The following is an 18,521-nucleotide window of genomic DNA, read 5'->3' on the forward strand; positions in this document are numbered from 1 at the left end:
ACTCCCTTTTACAGATTATTTTTTCTTCTTTATCTTCTTCCTTTAGCCATAACAGGCAGCTTGATACGTTTTACTTTGAAACTGAGTAACGGTATTGCACACTGTAACTTCTCATGGGTCTTGACAGATTTGGAACCCCATGGTTTTTAACACCTTCTGAAAATCCTTAGTAGATTCTTTTCCCTATTTTAATTATTGGTGTATTTTTCTAGTAGTGATTATTGTATTTTTACATACTTCTAATTAGAGAAGATTTAAAATTTTCAGAGAGGTGATTCTTGCTTTAACCCTTAAATCTTGAACATATTTTATTTACCTGCTGGCTTGAAGCACTTCCTTACTGCAGTTGTGTGCTTTTAGATTTCTCCTTTCTCAAGGAAAACACTGAAATATTTGTACTCACTCCTCTTCCTTTTTTTCAGTGACATCATCTATGCACCTGGATATAGTAAAGAACAGTTTTCAAGCTGCCATTTCTTTCAGCATAAGCCAACATATACTGATACCATTTTTCCAGAATTTTGTCATATTTTTGTCCTCCCAATGAGAGCTTTTCCAGTTCTGCTGTAAAACTGAAAAACCTGCTAATTACTGTCATTTCAATTATCCACACAATAAATCCATTGACAGTCTTTTGAGCAGTGAGGGATCTGCATTCCGGGCCTTTTTTGGTAGAATATTGGACTTTGCATTTATTTTCACTTTGCATGGAAGGTGCATGAAAACGGATGTCAAAAATTGCAAGCCTGCTTGCAGGCTATATCTTTTCTTTTTGGGTGGGTAAATGATAATTTAATGAAACATAGTGATTACCAAAGGTAAGAGTTAATTATGGTTAGTCCTATATTTGAGGAGGTTAGATGTCACCGCTTTGCCCTTTCCAATTCCTTACTTATATGGAACTGGGGGGCAGAAAGGGTAGCTGAATAATGGTTGTGGAAGTATATCACCTATTTACATTTTTTCCACTGAGTTAAAAAATTAATGCTAAATTAAAAAACAACAGCAGCAACAAAGTGAAATTTCTATCTTTAAAATTCAAGTGACTATTGTAAGATGTTAAATTATTTAATGGCATATTTTACAGTGGACTGAAATAGATTGTCAATTAACTTCAAGATCTGTCTATTATCTCTGATTATCCAGCTCTGTGTTTGTTTAAAATGGAGAGGAAGGGGTTAGGGAAATGACAAAAGTAGAACTGGAATGTTATGGTAAGCTGAAAAAAATCAAGAAAATGTTAATACAAAAACTTCAATTATGACTTTAATATTTTTCTCTTCCTCTGTCAGTTTATGCTATTCCACATTATCTCTACAGTAAATTTGTAACATGTATGAATTCTGTTTGGAATTTTAACAACAATTTTGCAGATTGCACAGAAACTTCAATATTCTTCTCCAGGTGATAAAATTTGCATTGAAAGCTCTATACAGTATTACGGAAGTTCCAATCAGATTGTTAAATTCATTTTCATCCAGTTCTTCCATTGTTTGATTTTTTTTTTTCCACCATCCGTGTCTACCAGCTTCTTTCTTTTCTTCTCCCTACCAGTTCTTAGATATTCTCTCCCCAGCATGTCATTTAATTGAAATATTTATGGGAAATAAGTAATTAAGATGACATGATGTACATTAGCAGTAGTATGATTTAGTTATTATTGACCAAAAATATGCTGTGTAATAAAACAAAGTCTGATTTTTCAGAATTTGTAGTTCTTTCTAAAAATCATATGGTTTAAAATATCTTAAATTTAATGAGTAGACAGTGTTGTGATCTGCATTCTCTCTGATCCTCTGTGAACAAAACAGTTCTCGGTTTCTAGATGTAAGAAACCCCAGAAACTGTTATGTTAATTCTCCTAACTTTAATAATTGTTTCTGTTCTCTGATTAAATACATATTCTCAAAATGTTCATCAATTACATTTATAAATTGGTTCTATTGAAATCCAAGGCTATACTCCGTATAACTTCAGTGGGACTAGGATTTCACAATTATGTCTTCATAAAGGTAGGGAAAAGTGCACAATATTTGTATTAATCTGCATTCAACTAGAACTTCTAGGCTTGAGTTCAAAAGGTCTGAATTGGCTCTGTAGTGAGGAGCCTGTTCTGTGTTTATGAATGGCAGCAACAGAGGAAAACAAAAAAAAAATATTATGAGGAAGGTATACTCTGTAAATATGTGGGGTACTTTACATACAGCATACAGTATCTGGGCAAGCCAGTGTGCACTAATGAAAACCAGCATATTGATTTCAGATATGTCTTGGATTTGGTGAGTGGCCTCTATTTAAGACGAATGCTCTTATCATGAAAATTTTATGAAAACAAGTCACACACAAGCACATACCGGTATGCTGCATGCAGTTACAATCTGATGTTTGACCAAGATAGAGTATATTAATTGAAAACCAGCCCTCCTCTTATACCTCACAAAGGCACAGTTATTTTTTATCTGTATGAGGCTACGCGTTGAGCAAAGTTTCATCCTCAGAGAGCAGCACTGGAATTGCCAAAGCATCAGTCTGGGCACGTGGCTCTGAAGGTGGCCTCTGTTCTGCATGTTCGCACTGAGCCAGTAAAACGCCTCTAAGGAATTTTCACACCTCCTAACCAAATCTGAACACACAGTTAAATTAAAGACTCGGGGGATAACCAAACAATAGGAGATTCCCAGAGCTATTACCAAGCAAATAAATAATTCCAAAACACAGTCCTCCTTATCCAATGAAAGTCAGATGTCTACTGCTGTGTAGTACATTTTGCAGTGCTTCAGGGCTGTTTGGGGCAATAGAAAACCAAGAATTCACCAGTGCTTACAATGACTTCCTGCTCACATCAAAAATGTCTTGGATTTCTCACTAGTGTGAGGATTCGAATGATGGTATGAGCCTCCTCAATGTGGAAAAATAACTCATGGGATATACTGTACATAAGGAGGGTTGTGTTTACAGAGAAAATATTGGTGCATTTTAAATACTGCTTTTTCTAATAGGAAAGGTTACTTCTAAAATATAGAGCATATAACTGCTAAATAGACTACACAGTTCAAGGAAATACAGAAAGTTAGGTCCAAACCTGGACACTTCTTTCTCATTGCAGCATGAGAAGCACGCTTGTCAGATTTGTTGGGATCTGAATGTGGGTATCATCCACTCTTTCACTTCTAGGCATGTTGCTGTCTGTGGTAGAAGCCTGGTTCCTACCACGTCATTAACAGGGATATATGATTTTTGCCTCTAGAAAGCTGAACTCAAAGTGCTTATGTATGTGACGTGACACACTGAGTTGTGCTCCAGCCAGTGAGTGTACCTGAGCACTTAGTGGTCTGGGTTGCACTCCTTATTCAGACAGCTGACAAACAGCCTGCAGTTAGCACTGACTTGGTGACACCAGTGTGTCTGGCAAAGCTACAAGGAAATCAAGAAGACAGTCTGAGGAATTTGGATTCAAACCGTGGAAGAAAAGAAGTTCCTTCCCACAAAATTACATCAATATAATCAAATTGATTTAGAAACACTTTCAGATAAAATGATACCCTCTCTTTTACTTAGATTAGGTTTAGTCTTGCGTAAATGCTATCTTGGCACTTGAATACCTTAGTGTAGCTAATACCACTTAGCTACAACACAAACAGCAACCGCAAGAACGAACTTGCTGTTAAGTGTTTTCTTTGCAGCCAGACATTGGAGGAAATCTCTGTATTTTTGGAAGAAATAGTGACTTGTTTCCCCTGGACATGATAGACCCCAGGTATGCTACCTGAGAAGACAGTGAAGAAAAATTTCTTTTGAAAAAATACATGTAGACCCTAATCTGAGAGTTCACTGACTCCAGAATTTTGGCTGTAGACAATGGAAATTAAGCAAGTTCAATGAAGATCTATTATAAACACTTTACAGTTACTACTTACTTTCACATGAAGATGTCAAAAGCCATTTAAAATTTGAGAAATGTGATATATAATTTAAAAATAACTCAATATAACTTAATGAAAGGTCAAAACCACTAGAAGACCCTAAACTATAAATCTGGTGAGAATGATGTGAGAGTCAGGGCACAGTGGTCTTTAGAGATCCTTAATTGGGGGTTTCCAGTCAAAAAAAACAACCACCAGACACCTTTCAATTTCCTTCTTATGCAGTAATTACTACATCTTGTCACAGTTACTTTATAGGCGAATTTACAGTCAGTATAAGCTTGAGAGTAAAGGAGAATTAAAATACGTTTCAGAAGAGGTTACCACGGTTTATTTGCACCTGTGTTTCCTGTCTAAAGTAACAGAATTAAACTACTATTTTGTAATGCACCTTCACATGGAAACAATTTAAGGTGGATCAGCAGTACTAGCAACGTGCAGGATCCTGTCCAAAAGCATGCTAAATAAACAGCTAAAAGCTCTTGGTTCTACATACTAAAGTTACAGCTGAATTTTGATAATGCCTGTGTGAAAAAGCATATGCAAATATATAACCTAAGCTTTCTCTTTCCTGTTTGGTGTTGGAATTCACTAATCACAGCAACTAACATACAAACTAATCTAAACGTGAAAGATTCAAATCTGCTTTACAAATATTATGCATTTGAATGTCACACTTTTTATCACTGTGGATTCGATATGCATTCATTGATGAATTATGGTCATCCCCGATGAAAGAAACAAAAAAAGTATTACAGCATCCTGCAATATATCAATTAGGCTATAGGAAACTTAGACAGTATCAAGAATGTTTGGAGGGTGGTTTTTATTTTAAATAATAGAATTTCATTCTTTTCCAATTTCAGAAATCATGAGGAATTAATTACATGAAAAAATGTAGATAGCTTTTAGGGGTCCTTACTACATGCAAAGACCAAAAATAACTTTTCTTTAGCTAACCGTGTTATTTGTATCTAAAGACCTGCAAAGAATTAAAGTAAATCTTGTACCCGATAACAAAGGAAAAAACCTGCTTTGTAGTGTATAAGATTTGATCTTTAAATAGTGAGGCTCACTCTTATTTAAGTATTCATATTCAATTTCAGTTTCAGTCTGATATTCATAATTTGAATCAGAAAGTTCAGTGTTGAGAATTACTCTTATTTCTGTCCTTTGTTGTACAAAATGGTATGTGCACTTATACTCCTTGTTTTCAGATTCTTCATCATTAGGGTTTGTAAAGACTTCACTCTTGCTCTTTCCCTCTCTTACTCCCTCTCTCCCTCCCTCTCATTTTTATAGCCGTATGCTGCTGCTTCTATCTTCTGAGGATCTTTTTTGACAGTGTGACTGATAAGTCTTTTTACAAATACCCATTTATAAATAGAAAATATCAGTCATTATTGGGATACTTATTACATATTTATTATTGCATCAGTTTAGTCTAAAACTGATAATGTCTTTAGTTTCATTTTCCTCAATTTTGACTGTCATTTTTTCAAGAAGAATAATAACATAGCCTGATATTCCTTTTAAAATACCAAAAGATCTGGTATGTTGCCTGTATTTTTCCAATCCTTGCTCTGGGCTTTTTTTTCTTGATCAGTGACAATAGAGTGTTTCCCTTTTCTTAGATCTTTTTACATATACAGACATGTAGTTATTTTTTACCTTTCTTAAACCTCAGGGTTGTTTAATTCTTCAGTCTGGAAGAACTCCTAGGGCTCTGTTTCATAATTCTACTACTACTCATCTATTTTTGCAAAAAAACCCTACTTAATTGCTCTCTTCCTCTGTATATTAAATAATTTAAAAATACTAGCTCATGTCTTGAACAGTTCTGCATATATTTAAAAGCTTTTCTTATCACTTTTCTACAGCATTTCATGCTAAACAGATAATTTTTGTACTATCTTATTAGGTTTTTCTGTAATGTTGATCCCTTTATTTTTTCCTTCAAAACCAGCTGGTTTTCAATTTGAAGTATGAAGTCTTTCTTCTTCATAGCGTGAGTGCAAAGTAGAACTACACAGTATTTGTACTGCTGTGCCATCTGTGTGATTTTGCTGAAATAAGTATAGGTCACTGATAAATTCCAGAAAACATGAAGTGTTGTGCCACTTAAAGTAACAAGCCTTGTAATGTCAATTGTATGATTTTTCTCTTCTTTTTACCTCTGACAGATCTCTGTGAGTGACTTTTATCACTTTAGATTCAAGGACTGTCTTCATTTCAACAATCAGCAAACTTATAGTAGGGCTTTTGCAATTTTTTTTCAATAATAACAGTTGATGGATGACTTTGATCGCTTCCTTTTAACATCAATAAGAAGTAAAATCTCATTAAAGATTTAAATCCCATTGATCTTGCAACACCAACTACTGTGGCCAAATATGTAGCCATTTCCAAAGATTAATCTGTATAATTCTTAAATGTTAATGAGTTTATAGCCATGCAAATGCATGATGATACAGGCTGGTGAACTTCAGTCTCAATCCGCAAACAGTAAGTCCCAACTTCCATCATATCCTAGAATCATAGAATCATTAAATGGTTCGTGTTGGAAGGGACCTTAAAGATCATCTAGTCCCAACCCTCCTGCCATGGGCAGGGACACCTTCCACTAGCCCAGGTTGCCCAGAGCTCCATCCAACCTGGCCTTGAACACTGCCAGGGAGGGGGCAGCCACAGCTGCTCTGGGCAACCTGGGCCAGTGTCTCACTACCCTCATTGTGAAGAATTTCTTTCTCATATCTAATCTAAATCTACTCTCTTTCAGTTGAAAATCCTTATCGCTCGTCCTATCCCTACACCCCCTGATAAAGAGTCCTTCCCCATCTTTCCTGCAGCCCCTTTAAGTACTGGAAGGCCGCTATAAGGTCTCCCCAGAGCCTTCTCTTCTCCAGGCTGAAACAACCCCAACTCTCTCAGCCTGTCCTCACAGGGGGGGTGCTCCAGCCCCTGATCATCTTCATGATCATCTTCTGGACCCACTCAAGCATGTCCATGTCCTTCTTATGTTGGGGGCCCCAGAGCTGGACACAGCACTGCAGGTGGAGTCTCATGAGAGTGGAGCAGAGGGGGAGAATCACCTCCCTCAACTTGCTGGCCACGCTGCTCTTGATGCAGCCAGGATACAGTTGGATTTCTGGGCTGCAGATGCACATTGCTGGGTCAAGTCAAGCTTCTTATCAGCCAACACCCCCAAATCTCTCTCCGCAGGGCTGCTCTCAATCCACTCACCACCCAGCCCGCATCTGTGCTTGGGATTGCCCAGACCCACATGCAGGACCTTGCACTTGGCCTTGTTGAACTTCATCAGGTTTGCACGTCCCACCTCTCCAGCCTGTCCAGGTCCCTCTGGATGGCACATCCCCTCCCTCCAGTGTGTCGACCACATCACACAGCTTGGTGTTGTTGGCAAATTTGCTGAGGGTGCACTCGATCCCACTGTCCACATCACCAACAAAGTTGTTAAATTTTGTATTCTTTCATAAGCCTCGGTTAATATAATATGCTATAACTTTTTTCCTATTGCTTAGAGAAGCCAGATTTGTTATAATTTATATTATGTGTTAGGTACCTGTAAGTTGAGAAGGCTCACAAAATTTCCAAACTACCCCTTTTTCACAATAGTCTAAGTTATTTTAGGGTGGAAAATATACAGAAAAAATAAAGGTTTTCATGTCATGATTTTTAAATGCCAAAAGTGCATACTGTCTTTTAAACTGAACAGTGTATACTATGTCTAATTGGCGTGTCATATAAATGCATTATAAATTATTCTTGGAACAAATGCCTTCATATTCTAATAGAACATGCATACCTGTTGTTGATGTGGTACACTGCAGAGTCTTCTGTGTACATCCTGTAGGAGACGTTAATGTACACTATCTCTTACAAACAGGCCTCTTTTTGTCTCTGTTAGAAGGAGCTGACTCAAAGAATCTGATAGTCTTCCAAAGAAAACATCTGTTTTAAATATATTTGTTTGGATTCCAGTCAGCACACCTAGGACTTGCATAATTAGCTTAGACTACAGAGTTCCCTTTTCAGAAGATACGTTTATATAAATAAGCCATGCATTTTTCATTAAGCAAATACTTCTCCCCTTTTTTCAATTAGAAATTCAGGATTGTATTTTAACTTACACTTTTGCAAAGCAAAGTTTAGTTGAGAAACTTTTTCAACACTTACTCAATTTTTAAGACGACATTCATTTTACTGTGTTTTGTATTGTAGAGAAGTGTCTTGCAACCATCCTATCAGTATTGCAGTAAATGAGTTCATACATTTATAAAGATGCTTTTGATACCGGTAATTACTAAATAAAATATGAATTTTCTACCTTTTACTACTTTTGATACTGCATATTCTTATAAATGTACATAGACTTTAAAAAAATAAATTATGGTAGTAACTGTCTTAAGTTTACCCTTCCTGAAGATCTGATTAACTAAAAATGCATAAAATAAAGGGTTTATTTCATTTTAAGCAGCTCCTTAGAAGAGACAAGAAAAAATGGAAGCTCAGTTAGTGGTCCTTTCTCGTGCCATGCCACACCACATGATTCCACTGAACCATAATCTCTTATCATACAGCTGTGCAACTTTAAAAGAATTCTTTTCTAAAACTGGATTAATGATGAGGCATACCTTTGGTATTAAGATCAAACTTCTCGAATGTTCAGATATTCACAGTTGGAAATGAAATCTATTACTTTGGCACAAATTCAGCCTGAAGTGACAATTTCGTAATATATATTGCAGGTGTGCCTTATTACAGAAGGTCTGAAGCTGGTATTTCATGCATAAAAGTAGCTTCTAGGCCATTTTCTGCGGTTCATACAGCCTAGATTAAACTGTTCTTAATCTGACCCGGTATTCTTTATATCACATCTGATTTCAGCTCAGTTCTAGATCTGTGGAAACAGGAGTTATGCCTGTGTTGACTGTTTTCATCTAAGACAACATCAGCTGGTTCTGAATGATCTCAAAGCCCCACTTAGCTCTCTCTGTACAGAATGATGTCTTGTGTGAGAAGTACAGTCACATGTTTTGTTGAAATTTTTGCATTTTCTTCCCTTTTCAGAAGTCCTCAAGCATAGACTGAGTGAAGAATGCTATCAGTGATTCAATATGTTCTTTCAATCTGTGCATGTGATTGACTGAGAGAAGTTGGCTTAGTGTCCCTGTTTCTGGCTGTGGGGAGTGTTTTAAAAAACTATTTTTGGAAAATATTTTTCAAAAGCAGTTGTATACAGTCGTGCTAAGTACTAAGGAGACAATAATGTTGGCTGTTGACTTTCTTTCAATATAACTTAAGTGATAATAATACAGATTTAGTTTGTTTGATGTTTTGTAGGTGTTTACTCTGTTATGGATCGCTGACTGGATGGTGCACCACTTCTGGAAAAAAGGAAAAGATCCTGACAGTTTTTCTATCCCATATCTTACTGCACTGGGAGATCTGCTTGGAACTGCCTTATTAGCTATAGGTTTTCATTTTCTGTGGCTCATAGGTGACAGAGATGGCGATGTTGGAGACTAATTATTGCAATGGATGCAATGACTTTTTCTGGAATATTGACAAGACCAATCATTCCACTTGAAGGTCCTCAAAGTGATTGTTCCACTTGGTATAAGTAAATCAAGTTGACACAGATATAAAACAGCCTTAAAGATTTTAGTTTGGTTTGGTTTCTAAAAAATAGGGTGGAACTAGGAGGATAGTGGAGACCTTTACTCTGAAACCAATGTGGATTGCTGCTAGTTGAAAACATCAATGAAGGGCAGATCAATCCGCTATCAAGTTTTAAATTTTTAAAAGATCTGATCTTTTAAAAGAACAATTCCTTACCTGTATCGCAAACCAGAACAATCCAATTGCTCATTCACTGGTGATGAAGAAGAGGATAAGACCCAATCAGTGGCTTGCCTTGTCTTCAAAGTGGGTATATATATTCATTTTACCACAGAAGTGGTTAGTAGACCTCAGATGAATACAGTTTCATAGACTTTACCTGATTAGTTGATGATATGTTCTTTTCTTGAAATTTCAGTGCTGTAGCTCTCTGACCATTGCAGACTTGGTATCAATAATAACTGTTAGGGTGATTTGAACCCCGATTGTCTAAACATTCTGTCACTTTATTTTATGTATACTAATATGACCATCAGCTTTTATAAAATTAGACACCTGAAAAGCACTTTGTGCTAAAAAGAGTAACCTAATTATTTTGCGGTTGTGATTTATTAGAACAAGGGCATAGTACAGTGAAATAATATGAGATGGACCTGATCAATAGTAATGGATGAATGATTAAAACTCCTTGTGCTGGAAAGTGTATTTTCATTTTGCAACTGAGAAGATGTTTAACTAACTGATATGAATGGTGTTGTGATGGCCAGTATCCTGATTTTAATGAAGTATTTAGAGGTGTTGATTCCAATGTAAATACTAATCCCTGATGAAAACCTGGGGTACAAAAAATTATGTTTCTTTTTTAGGCACTTAGGAAGTTACATAAGCTGATAAAATTCCAGAGCTTTCTATGTCATCCATTTCTACGATGGAAGTAATTTGGTCAATAAGGAAAATGACTGCTTCTGAATGACTTTTCTTACTTGTATACCTCAATATTTTGAATAATACATTGATCATGAGGACTCTAGTTGCCACTTTGGAAAAATGTACTAATTGCTCTGTTTTAAAATCTGGTGGGAGTTCCTCACAGCATATGTTTTTAAAGATTATAGCATACATCCCAAATGCATAACTAAATAACAACTCATATTTTAAATGTTGTGATTGAAAGTTTTAAATTTTGAAAGTTAAATTAGACAACTAAATCTGTATATCAACATATGTTGTAATGCTGTAAACATTAGTCATGTGATTTATGCATATAAATCCTCCATTTTAATTTGATGGACCTACTCAGATGAATTAAATTATGTGGATAAGTGTTAATGGGACTTAATAGGTCTTATAGGTGTCAGTCACCTTAAACTCTGTGGAAGTTAAAAGCATTTTCAATTCTGAAAATTAAACCAGCTATTCAGTGCCTACACATGGATTTAGATGCCTGACTTTTAGCTCCCTCATTTAAACACTTTTGTTTAAGCTTTTTTTTTTACAGTTATGATAATATAGTTGTTTGAATGAATCATATGTATTATGTCTTATTATGTGAGAGAAAGATGAAATCTTTCTCACTTCAGGTTCTCTTACTTTTCTTAGTTTGTATTAATGTTATTTAAAATAGTTTCTTGTATGTAGCATTGTGGGAAATACTCAAATTAAATTGTTTAAAATGGACTAGATGTAACTCATTTTTTAATTCTTTTTTTCAATAATGGTTTATATTTGGTACAGATGTAGATGTCAATTGTTTTTTATTCTGATAGAACTTCCATCTGAATCAATTAAGTGCCATTTCAAGCACTCATTAGAGTTACTGGAGTTTAAGGTCTTTTTTAGATGAATTGCAGAATTCTTAAAAATTAAAATTTCTTCAGATACTTGTAATCTGTGCTTATCAGATGTGTGAGAGTGTTGTAATATTTAGTCCTGACAATATCTTTAGTGTATTAAATATTTTCCCAGTAAATAAGCAACAACTGTTGGTACAGTCTGCTGACAAATGGGTAAGTGTTTAGGTTGTGGAATTGGGGAAGAAATGTTAAATGGGACAAATTCAGTGAAATTTGAAAAAGATAAACATGTTGACAGACGGGAATAATCTGGGCATGGAGACAAGAAGTGATGGAGAAGTGTAATGGGAAAATTTGGTACTTCAAGAGGGGGAAAGTTCATTGCATGGTTGAGAGAGCAAAATCCATATCGTGGGAAAGAAAAAGGTGCAAACTTTCACACAGCATTCATTATGAGAGGCAGGAGCAAACAGAAGGAAGTTATTTGGAGAAAAGAATAAAAAGGCACAGCCAAAATTGTTTTTCAGGAAGGGAAGAAAAATATAACTGGTGTTGAAAGGAGTTGGGGAAGAAGTGGAAAAAAAAGATACTTTGGGGAATGGTGGAAGTGAGAAAAAGAATGCTTTTAGTAAGATATGGTTAAAGAGGAGTTTGAGTGGGGAAAGAAGTATGACATTGATAAAGCAGAGAAAACCTTGACATCTGGAAGAGCAAGGAATAAATAATCTGATGTGGAAAGGGATTTGATTCCTATGTGGAAGGGGCGTTTAAAAAAAATATTTTTTAAAAGGGTTTGCTAACTCTGCTACCTGGTGTTACAAAGGTAAAAACCTCTTACCACCAAGTTTCAGGGAGAATATTATTCCAGCCATGAGGATAATATGGGAGAAGACATGAAAGAGTACTTGGATACCAGAGAAAGCCATCATCCACTCAAAGCTGTACTCCCTACACCAATTTTAAATCTAATCAAGTCAACCTCGCCACAGTATTCCACTGACTTGATTTTTTTAAACACATTCCAGTAATAGTCAATTACTTCACTGTATGTGTGGGTGAGAAATGTTACCAAATATTCTATTAGAGACAAATTGTGTCCTTTTATGTACTGTTCAAAGCATACAATTGAAAGGGACATCCTGAGATGTTATTCTGTCTCTTGTTATCAAAGCAGCCAGATTTTATAATCTTGCGGATAAAATGACCACTCTTCATATAAAAATTCATTAAGTGTTTCCCTCCACTCCACCTGCTAGAAGATTATTTCGACCCTTCCAATTTCTAGCCTGATTAGGGCTATGGTTGATTCACATCTATTTGCTTTTGGGTTGGCATGTAGCATTTTTGTTTATCTGACTCTTGCTCACATCGGCTCGTTCACCTCATTTAAGCTGCAGGTCATTTTAAAGCTCCTCCTGCAACTGCTTGTACCATTTTCAATCTGCCGATGAGCTAGAGCAGGCAGAAGTTCTTTGCCTGTATGAGTTACCATCTGTAGCCTGAGTAACTGTTGGAGTGTTCTGGTTTGGTCATTCTTACTGTCTACTCTTTTTTTTCTCTACTTCGGAAATATCTCTAGAGTAAATAGAAGTAGGGGCAGATTATTTGAAATGTGTATCATTTGCCATTCTGAAGGATTTTGTCACCATCTCAACTGTTCGGTGAGCATGCATGAAAGTGAACAATATAATTTATTAAGCTACAACTAAATGCAACTTTAAAATTTGGAGTCAGAAGCGTTTCATACCACAGGTGTTTTATTTTCTTTTTCTGTGTAATGCTCTGAAGTGATCTTTGCATTCTAGTGAGATACTGAATGATTCTGGCTTATTTTTAGAGTGATTATATAGCCAAGATAGTTCCACAGCTTTATTATGCTGTTTGATATAGGGTAGGATTCTTCTTTTAACATATTTAGATCATTATTTGGGGTTTTATAGCATCACTGTGCATCTTGCCTTAATCTGCGATGTTTAAATTTGCAATATCCTCTTCCACTTCCATGTTTAATATATTAATTTCACTGGGACTTTTAGAATGCTGATGAGAAACTGGCAAGCAGCAAATTAATTTCACTTCTTTTTACAATTTACCAACTAAATTAGACTTTTCTCATACAAAGATTAAAACAGCATGAGGATTAAGGCTTTATAAATGCAGAATAGTTTGCAGAATCAGGACTCAAAATAAGACCTATCATCTTTTTAATGGATTTGCTATTTCACTTCAATTCTGAGCATCATGAAAAGCTCTCTTAAGTCCAAGAATAACCCAGAACACACATTGGGAAACAGTAGTATAAGCACTCTGTGAAATGAAGCATTTGAAATTCCTTATTATTATTATAATGATAAAATTGCTATTGCAAAGGAGGTAGTCTCTTTAGAGGGGCAGAAAATGGCAATAGAATATGGTAATTGAATTATAACCTGCTTTAAAAAGAGTAAAACGATGTTCGAAAACAGTACCAAAGATACTGGAAGCAATGTGAAGTCTCATAGAAGGATTTTTCTTTTATTTTTGCCTAAGTTTTCGGTGATAAAATACATTGGTTCAATTGTGTTCTCTAATCCATTCCTAATCAGGTCAGTTTGTTGTTCAGTTATCTTCTGGATTATCATTTTCCCATACGTACTCAAAGTTTAAAAAATCAGCTGTCTGTATATAAAGTGGGGAGGAAGAACTAGTAAAGAGGTGTGTTTTGTCATTAAAGCCTTATTTTGTTATAAGGAAAGGCATTCTGTTAAATCCAATGAAAATATGATCATCATGCATGCTGTGCATGGGTACTCTAGGGAATCTAGTATTAACAAAACATGAATAATTAATGACTAAAGCTAAGAATCAACATGTTTAGTAAATATACAAGATTGCCATATTCTGGGTGGGTACCCAAGAGCAGCAGTGTACCCCTTAGTCATTCACCATTGGCAGGGCTGGATGGGCTTTTCTTTCTCTGCAGCTAAAAATTTAATTTGATTTCAAGTCCTGCCAGTTGTTATTTAATATGCAGGATAGTTTATCACATGCTCTATTTATGCTTTTATTTCTCAGTTCAAACTATTCTTGAAATTTGCTTCTTGCTTTACTTAGCATTCTTCAAGTTGCTCTTTTGGGAGATTGTTTCCTCTTCGAGAGTTCCTAAAAGTCTTGAGAGGTCAGAGAAGTGCTTTCCTTGAATAATTTAAAATCTGTTTTTGCAAGTGAAATAGGGTCCTGAATGAATTATATGGTAGACATCTTTGGGAACAATCGACTGCTGAATAGTTCCTTGAGCTTTAATATCTAAGTTCTCAGATTTCCATTCTAAGTTTTACTATAAACAGGATCTAAAAAGGATTTTGTGTGTTTACTACTTTTTTCTGTCGTGTCCTGGTTTTGATTAATGAAGTTGTTGCAATTTCATATCTACAGTAAAACAACATTTTAATACATTAGACATTCTAAATGGATTTCCAAAAATTATGAGCAATAATATTTGTTTTATACTTGGGAAGCAATCATCCACTACTTTCCTATGAATCCTCATACTATGATTAGCTTTAGATCATCTAAAGCCCTTTTCTTCCTGTTTGTTTTTTAAGCAGGTATTTTTTCCTGTGCAGACACAGCCGATTATTTTATTCTCTTATAGTATCCAAGATTCTGGAGTAACATTAGGACATGCTTCATCACAACTGTTTTGAAGAAGGAATCAATTTTTACATAGGAAAATTTAGACATGTCTGATTAAGTCTAGTTCTAGGGAGATGGATGGTAGCTTTCACTTAAAATAGAAGAGTATCTATGGAGTTTGGAGCATTTCCAGAGTAGAAGTTAGCTCGTTAAGCTTGACCACATTAAGTAACTGAGATCAGCTCAGGTACCACAATCATCTGAATTTGTGGACAAAAGTGTAGATGATTCAGAGATGAAAGTGAGCTCTGTGTTTATCTAATACATGAAGATTGACTGGTCACTCCTGTTTTATTCTTTTCATCTTAATGCTTTGAGATTGCCATTGCTGTTTCTTTAGAGCCAATTCATTAAGACCACTAAGTGCTACTGTAGTGTAAGTCTATCACCTATGTATGGAAACTGTGGTCCCCCACTGTAACAGAAGACATTAAAGCCTTTGAAAAAAATCCTTGCAAAACCTGCATGTCATTTGTGCAAAATGAAAGATCCTAAAATGCTGCAAATTCAGATACAAAAAGACCCGCTCATTCCTAGGTTTCATTTCCAGCTGGCCTTTGCTCTATTCCCACATTAGAAAGCTGATTCATTTCTTTAAAGACTTTTTAAAAGCACTGCAAGGTTACCATGCCAAAGAGCATGAAACCCGGCTCTGTTAGATACCATGTCTAGTTATGTGGTCTGTGCATGAGACTGACATGAGCTATGACTATGTCCCCCCCTTAGAGAGAACTAAATCCCTTGCTTTGAGCAAAGCCTGACTATATAGTCTTGGCATTAAACAGTATATAGGATTGGCACTGTGCTGAATATGCAGGACTGGCTCTGCGGGGTTTACCTCAGACAGCTCTGTAGCTGGAAGAGCCGTCACCAAGACACCCACCATGTTGGTGGTACATAGTAAGGCTTTGCTGAAAGCTAGGTCAGAAAAACTGTCCAAGCAAGAGTTCTTCTAATCCATCCAAAGGTGAGCTACCCTGCTTTGCTCCGTGGGCCTTTGCTTTGCCCCATGCAAGGCGTTGCAACCATCTGCTTACGTTCTTCACCTTGTTGACTTCATATGGGATGGGAACTTGCAGATACATCTGCAATCCATGTTCTCCATATTTTCATGTCTTACTAGAGACCCAGGAACATGCAGAAATGTCCAACGGTTCAAAGGAAGTCCAGTTCTGCTGTTTGCTACAAAAATTGCATTTTAAACATTTATTAAGACCTGTAAATATTTTAAAGTCCTTCTGAGTTGAGATTATTGCATTACATAAATGTTTAATAGATAGAGAAGCTGCACTTAAAGCACTGATTAATGCATACATACCTCTGGAATATGTATATTTTTCAGACTGGCACCAAGAGAAATAAACCTGAACAATTTTAGCACTCATTACAATAAGCAGAGAAATGTCCTATTACCACAGGAAGCCTTTCACAGCATGTATTCATGAGACAAAACTAATGACTGTTCACCTTTCTGACTGTTGATTCTCAGTCAACTCTAACAACATTGCAAGGTTTTCTGGCATTTTCTGGAACTGAGATGTTAAACATAGGCTCATTTTTAGTTATCTGATTTGTTTCAGAGCCACAGCATCCCTGCAGATACTCTGCCACCTCGACCATGTCGTGGGTGTGTGTATCCCTCACGTGTTCATGGTCAAGTCTCCTGCTATAGAAGGACTAAGTCTTGTAGTCCTGTTGATACCTATATAGAAATCTCCTGCCACACATAAGAGGAGAATATTTTTTCCATTTCTCCTGCTTTTAGGAGGGTATGGCTTACAGGTCTGTGTATTGGGTAAGATCCATGCATCCTCTATGCTCTGAGTGCAGACACCTCCTGTTCGCAGGCAGCCTCTGAAAGCTCCTTGGTTATCTGGAGTCCATTTTTCCAATAGGAGCCCTCAGGATCAGGATTAGGAGGCTTCAGTGTCACGTGCAGCTGTAGGAAGTTGGTAACTGACCCAGCTTGCTCATGGAGTTAGGAGAGGGTCTGTGTGAGAGCCAGTTTTCTTATAGCATTGACACCACTTTAATTCTTCTTGTGAAATGGTAGATACGGCCTGGAATCCTTAGTCAACAACCCACAACAAATTTAGTTGTTTTCATATAAAATTTTCGAGTTCAGGCCAAGAAATACAAGGAGCTATGTTTGCTCTGTATGACAGACTGATGGTCACTCGATAGAAATGAACCACTGTGAGTGACAGGGGAGTAGGATGCCCAGGTTTATGATGCTTCTCTGCTGTCTGACAGCCTCTGAGAAGAGGGGGAAGCATGTGGCAGGGCAGGATGTGGCTGTATTCAGTTCATGTTTATCATAACGTATATCCAGATCACATCAGCAAGATCTCTGATGCAGAAGGAATCCATTAGCTATCACCATCATCCCTTCAGCTAATTATCCCGAGGCTTTTTATTTGATCAAAGGAAAAATGTGAGCATGCTATTTCACTCAAAAGCAAGAGCACACCTGGTTGAATACATCTACTGAAAAGTCCTGCTAGAGGGACTGTTAGCTAGACAGCTAACATCTGTCTCCAGCTGGAAATCTCTTCATACCTCACAAGCTCAGTTTGCATTTGAGATAAAAAGGAGGAGTTAACAGTAACACCCATCAAATGACTATGACAGCACCCGTGAGGAAAAGGCTGACTGCAGCCTTATCCTGGTTTAAGGTATGAAGGACACACCATTACTAAGGGTTTTAATGGAGCCTCTGCCATTCAAAACCAAGTACAAAATGACTTAAACCTGAAACTAGTTAGTTATTTCAGAAGTGTTCACCTGAATGCTTTCCACCTGACACCTTTACACTCATGAAAAATAAGACTGAAATCCAGACGCAGCAAACGAAGCGTGTAACTCCTTGCTTTGGAACAGGGATGGAGCCTATGTACTCCCCTCTTGCTGCATTTCCCAGCATGGAAATACTCATTAAGTGTGAGGCATTTATAGTTTTTAATCAGTTTCCAGTAGCCCTGGCAAAGATTTGCCAGGTAACCTTAAACACACTACAATAAGCAAAGAAAGATTACTCGCCTCACCGTGTTCTCAAACACTTTCCTCTAATTTAATTCTCAGTATATCACAAGGAAACTCCCCAAACTGAGACTTTCCATCTTAAATTTCCTCCCACCTTGCATTGCTTTTCTTTAGTTATAAGACTTACTTTCTCACCTGAATTGCACTCAGTTGTGCCTGCTCCTAATCCTTGCACCATCGACTTCAAGGTTTCTTTTAATAAAAAAATAATTGCGGATTTAATTTCTGAATTTTTTCTAAGTGAAAAAGGAGGCTTTAAAAGCATCTGCTGTAGGAATGATACATATTGCATATAAAATCACATTGCACACACAGCAGTAACATTTTTATGATAAAATAGCCAAGTACATTGTAAAATTAATACAAAATAGCTGAACTGTTATGTCCTTCCATATAACTGAAGGCAAGTTTCTTAATAAATCACATATAGCTATAAAACCAGGAG

The 18,521-nt window shown here is 36.4% G+C and overlaps 1 protein-coding gene across 2 annotated transcripts in view; it reads left to right on the forward strand.

The window, feature by feature from the left end:
* Window positions 1-11,243, forward strand: part of SLC41A2 (solute carrier family 41 member 2) — a 57,823-nt gene extending 46,580 nt beyond the window's left edge. For both annotated transcript variants that reach the window (XM_074901942.1, XM_074901944.1), the window contains exon 11: window positions 9,288-11,243. In XM_074901942.1, coding sequence (XP_074758043.1) covers window positions 9,288-9,473 — 186 coding nt within the window. In that variant the 3' untranslated portion in view covers window positions 9,474-11,243. The remainder of the gene's footprint in view (window positions 1-9,287) is intronic.
* Window positions 11,244-18,521: the final 7,278 nt, after the last annotated feature.

The sequence above is a fragment of the Athene noctua genome, chromosome 3 (genome assembly GCF_965140245.1).
Source record: "Athene noctua chromosome 3, bAthNoc1.hap1.1, whole genome shotgun sequence".
In the NCBI taxonomy this organism is placed as follows: Eukaryota; Metazoa; Chordata; class Aves; order Strigiformes; family Strigidae; genus Athene; species Athene noctua.